Source organism: Chiloscyllium plagiosum, chromosome 2 (assembly GCF_004010195.1).
Source record: "Chiloscyllium plagiosum isolate BGI_BamShark_2017 chromosome 2, ASM401019v2, whole genome shotgun sequence".
NCBI lineage: Eukaryota > Metazoa > Chordata > Chondrichthyes > Orectolobiformes > Hemiscylliidae > Chiloscyllium > Chiloscyllium plagiosum.
The window spans coordinates 117156565-117162564 of NC_057711.1; the positions used below are offsets into that span (position 1 = coordinate 117156565).

The 6000-nt window shown below is 42.7% G+C and overlaps 1 protein-coding gene across 1 annotated transcript in view; it reads right to left on the minus strand.

Moving 5' to 3' along the window:
* megf10 (multiple EGF-like-domains 10) overlaps positions 1 to 6000 on the minus strand; it is a 214648-nt gene that overhangs the window by 49764 nt on the left and 158884 nt on the right. The window contains 1 exon segment of the mRNA XM_043717093.1: positions 5569 to 5577. Within this exon segment, the coding sequence (XP_043573028.1) occupies positions 5569 to 5577 (9 nt within the window).

Consider the following 6000-nt stretch of genomic DNA (forward strand, 5'->3'; position numbering starts at 1 on the left):
AAACTTCCAGCTCAGAACCATTCTCATGAATTGTCCCATCTGTCAATCTTCTTTCCCACCTATCCGCTCCACCCTCCTCTCTGACCTATACCCTTTACCCCTTCCTCCATCCACCTATTGCAGTGCAAGCTACCTTCTCCCCAGCCCCACCCCCTTCCATTTATCTCTCCACCCTCGTGGATTCCAGCCTTATTGCTGATGAAGGGCTTCTGCCCAAAACGTCGATTTTCCTGCCCCTCAGATGCTGCCTGACCTGCTGTGCATTTCCAGCCCCACTCTAATCTTGACTCTGATCTCCAGCATCTGCAGTCCTCACTTTCACCGCCTGCATACCATTGGTGAGCGTCATGAGGGAAATATATAAATCTAGGCAGATATACAAGGGACAGAAAGTGGGATAGGAAGATGGAGGGAGAGAAGGAGAGAACAAAGAACATAGAAAATTACAGCACAGGAACCGGCCCTTTGGCCCTTCAAGCCTGCACCGATCCAGTTCCTCTATCTAAACCTGCCGCCTATTTTCTAAGGGTCTATATCCCTTTGCTCCCTACCCATTCATGTATCTGACTAGATAACCTTAAATTATGTTATCATTCCAGTCCCACCATCTCTGTTGGCAACACGTTCCAGGCACCCACCACCCAGAACTTTCCACGCATTTCTCCCTTAAACTTTTCCCCTCTCACTTTGAACTCATAATCTCTAGTAATTGAATCCCCCACTCGGGGAAAAAGCTTCTTGCTATTCACCCTGTCTACACCTCTCATGATTTTGTGGACCTCAAGCAAGTCCCCCCTCAACCTCTCTCTTTCTAATGAAAATAATCCTAATCTACTCAACCTCTCTTCATAGCTAGCACCCTCCATACCAGGCAACATCCTGGTGAACCTCCTCTGCACCCTCTCCAAAGCATCCACATCCTTTTGGTAAGGTGTACGCAGTATTACAAATGTGGTCAAATCGAAGTCTTATACAACTGAAACATGACCTGCCAAATCTTGTACTCAATACCCTGTCCGATGAAGGAAAGCGTGCCATAATTCTTCTTGACCTCTTTACTGACCTGCATTGCCACCTTCAGGGAACAACAGACCTGAACACCCAGACCTCTCTGTACATCAATTTTCCCCAGGACTTTTCCATTTACTGTATAGTTCATTTTTGAATTGGATCTTCCAAAGTGCATCACCTCGCATTTGTCCATATTGACCTCCATCTGCCATTTCTCTGCCCAACTCTCCAATCTATCTATATTCTGTCGTATTCTCTGACAGTCCCCTTCACTATCTGCTACTCCACCAATCTTAGTGTCATCTGCAAACTTGCTAATCAGGCAACCACACTTTCCACCAAGTCATTCATGTATATCACAAATGACAGTAGTCACAGCACAGATTCCTGTGGAACACCTATGGTCACAGGTCTCCATTTTAGAAACTCCCTTCCACTATTATTGTCTGCCTCTTGTTGTCCAGCCAGTTCTCCATCCATCTAGTTAGAACACTCTGGACTTCGTGCAATTTCACCTTCTCCATCAGCCTACCATGGGGAACCATATCAAATGCCTTACTAAAGTTCATGTATGTGACATCTACATCCCATCTCTCATCAATCAACTTTGTCAACTACTCAAAGAATTCTATTAGATTTGTAAGACATGATCTTCCCTGCATAAAACCATGTTGCCTGTCACTGATAAGCCCATTTTCTTCCAAATGGGAATATATCCTATCCCTCAGTATCTTCTCCAGCAGCTTCCCTACCACTGATGTCAGGCTCACAGGTCTATAATTAGCTGGATTATCCTTGTTACCCTTCTTAAACAAAGGGACAACATTAGCAATTTTCCAGTCCTCCGGGACCTCACCCGTGTTCAAGGATGCTGCAAAGATATCTATTAAAACCCCAGCTATTTCCTCTCTTGCTTCCCTCAGTAAACTGAGATAGATCCCATCCGGACCTGGGGACTTGTCCATCTTAACGCCTTTTAGAATACCCAACACTTCCTCCCTCCTTATGTTGACTTGACCTAGAGTAATCAAAGATCTATTCCTAACCTCAACATCTGCCATGTCCCTCTCCTTGGTGAATACTGACTTAAATAACTCATTAAGAATCTCACCCACGCATAACTGTCCTCCTTTGTCTTTGAGTGGGCCAACCCTTTCTCTAGTTACCCTCTTGCTCCTTATATATGAATAAAAGGCTTTGAGATTTTCTTTAACCCTGTTTGCTAAGGATATCTCATGACCCCTTTTAGTCCTCTTAATTCCTCATTTCAGATTGGTCCTACATTCCCGATATTTTTCCAAAGCTTTGTCTGTCTTCAGTCGCCTAGACCTTATGTATGCTTCCTTTTTCCTCTTAGCAGTCTCACAATTTCACCTGTCATCCACAGTTCCCTAATCTTGCCATTTCTATCCCTCATTTTCACATCAACATATCTCTCCTGAACTCTAATCAATCTCTTTAAAAGCCTCCCACATATTGAATGTGGATTTCCCTTCAAACAAGTGCTTCCAATCTACATTCCCCAACTCCTGCTAAATTTTGGTATAGTTGGCTTTCCCCCAATTTAACATGTTCCTTTAGGACCACTCTAATCTTTGTCTATGAGTATTCTAAAACTTATGGAATGGCGATCACTATTCCTAAAGTAATCCCCTGCTGAAACTTTAACCACTGGCCAGGCTCATTCCCCAATACCAGGTTCAGTATGGCACCTTCCTGAGTTGGACTATTTACATACTGCTTGAGAAAGCCCTCCTGGATGACCCTTATAAATTTTGCTCCATCTGGACCTCTCATACGAAGTGAATCCCAGTCAATGTTGGGAAAATTAAAATCTTCTATCACCACCACCTTGTTGCTCCTATATCTTTCCATGATCTATTTACATATTTTTACCTCTATCTCACGTTCGTTGTTGAGAGGCCTGTGGTACAGCCCCAACAAAGTAACTGTACCCTTCCTATTTCTGAGCTCTGCCCATATTGCCTCACTGTTCAAATTTTGCATAGCGCCTTCCTTAAGCATAGCTGTGATATCCTCTCTGACCAGTAATGCAACTCCTCCACCCCTTTTACCTCCCACTCTATCCCATCTGAAGCATCAATATTTTGGGATATTTAGTTGCCAATCAGCCAAGTCTCGGTAACAGTAATAACATCATAATCCCAGGTACTAATCCAAGACCTAAATTCATCTACCTTACCTACTATATACTTCTGGCATTAAAACAAATGCACCTCAGACCATCAGTCATTTGCATTCATCATCTCCCTGCCTATGCTTCCCCTTAGTCACGCTGACTTCCCTATCTAGTTCCTTACAGACTTTAGTTACTACCTCTTTCTTGTTCATTAACCTCCTTATTTGGTTCTCAGTACCCTGCCATGTTAGTTTAAACCCTCCCTAACAGCATTAACAAAAGCACCCCCAAGGACATTGGTTCCAGTCCAGCCCAGGTGTAGACCGTCCAATTTGCAATAGTCCCACCTCCTCCATAACCAGTTCCAATGTCCCAAAAATCTGAACCCCTCCCTCCTGCACCATCTCTCCCATGTATTCATCCTGCTTATTCTATCATTCCTATTCTGACTAGCACGTAGCACTGGTAGCAATCCTGAGATTACTACCTCTGAGGTCCTACTTTTTAACTTGGTTCCTAACTCCCTAAATTCTGCTTGTAGGACCTCATCCCATATATTACCTATATCATTGGTGCCTATATGCACCACGACAACTGGCTGTTCAAACTGCCCCTTCAGAATGTTCTGCAGCCCATCCAAGACATCCCTGACCCGTGCACCCGCCAGGCAACATACCATTCAGGGGTCTCATTTTCAACCTCAGAACCACCTATCTACTCCCCTTACAATTGAATCCCCTATCCCTATCGCCCTTCCACGCTTTTTCCCGCCCTTCTGAACAGCAGAGCTAGCCACGGTACCATGAACCTGGCTACTACTGTCTTCCCATGGTGAACTATCTCCCCCAAATACATCCAAAACTGTATACCTGTTTTGGAGGGAGATGACCACAGGGGACACCTGCACTGCCTTCTTGCTCTTTCTTTGCCTTTTGGTCACCAATTCCCTTTCTCCCTAACCGATCCTAACCAATTTACTAAACGTGCTATCCATGACCCCCTTAGCATCACGTATACTCCAAAGAGAGAGAACATATCCCAGTAAATAAAGCTGTGCTTTTTAAAATCAAATCCAAAATATGAAGTCACATGCCCTCACCTCATATTCCAGTTATGTCCATCCTGTCAGAAAACCAAGTGTAGAGGTGAGGGCATAAGCGATCAGTAAGCCCACCATAAAGGTGTGCTTTATGTGTTACAGGCAGTAAACACATCATTAATGCTATGGAAGAGCATCTTGGAGCCAACAACAAAGACTGGGCTGATGTGGGGGGGGGAAATTCCAGGTAGGATTTAGAGAAAAATGGGTGGCCTTGGATCCATGAGCCCAACCAATAAGTGAAGCCATTATGAAAACTCATTAAAAACCTATCTCACTGATCATTACATAGAGGCTCAATTCCTTGACTCTGCAGCATATTTTGCTTGTTGCCTTTGCCTTGCTTATTTCTGCAGCCACTAATTCCATCCTGACCAACCTCACCCCTTCCCTTGCCACTATTGGCTAGGGTGAGAAAACTATTTAAGAGCTTTATGGCTGAAATAATGTTTGTCTCATGCACAACCATACCCCTTTAAGAACTGCCCCTGCCACTTCAGCCTGATTATTGTAAGTAAGCACATATTTTTCCGATCTGGTCTATAAATTGGAAATCGAGGTTGGGCACGACCATATAGCTGAAAGACCAGCACAGATTTTCAACATGCAAAAATTAAATGGTGCAAAATGGTATTTTTTTAAAGCAGTGAGATTGTTACTTTGCAATGGGGTGGTACCGAACGTCTTTGACTTAAGAAAAGACTGCCTGACAACGTCCTCTGATTGGTTGAACTGTAATTTGCCACAAACCCAAAGGTGCAGGGCAGCCAGAAACATCCAGAGGCAGTGAGTTGAAAACATCTCTTTCTTCCCTTCTATCTCCATTTGCGTGAAAAGATAGAGGAACAAATAAAGTTTAAAAGAGAGAATTAAAACAAGACCTAGATCAACTATCAAAGTGATGACTGGCCACTGCTTTTTATAGAAAGCAGGGTAGTCATCGGTGGTGAAGAGAGACAATTTAAGCAAACTTTGTGATCTGGAGTTTTAATCAGGAGAATGTTGTTCGTTGTCTATAATTTTTATCACATACAATGTGTGCAAAACTGTCTGCCTTTCATCTGTCTTAATCATGCATGTACATTTGAGATGTTTTAAAAGGCTAAATTTAAAATGCATGATTAGTATTCCTTTCTTCACTCTGCCATTTGTTAGACTCAAATGTATTATAATATTTTCTACTAATGCTGAAATGTGATGTGAATTGTTTTTGCACTGAACAGCAGTCAAACAGACAAATTGATCACATTCATAGCCTAATTGGGATTCCATGCATTTTGTGATGGCTTGTGAAATAGTTGGGCATGATTGTTGACACCATCTTCCCAGTGAAGTCAAAAATCATTATTCCTGCAAGTTTCTCACCTTACTCTCTTGCTTTTGATAAGCACTTAGATCCATGTCTTCTGGGATAGGATCTTCCCATCCAAGGCTAATCAGGACCAAATTATAGGAAATCAGACAACAGTTCACTAGATTTCGTGGTTTGTGGAATGAGAGGATTTTACTGTGGGAAATGATTTTGGAAATGTTTCCCGGAAAATAATGACAGGTGTATGTGCCCAACAGATTCAAGGAAAGTTTCTTCTCTGCTGTTACTAGACTTCTGAATGGACGTCTCAAATGTTAAACTTAATGTTGATGTCTTGATGCATCTTCTCTGCACCTGCAATATTGTATTCTTGTTCTGTTCTATTACTCTTATGCACTTTGTATTGTATGATCTGCCTGTACTGCACACAAAACAAAA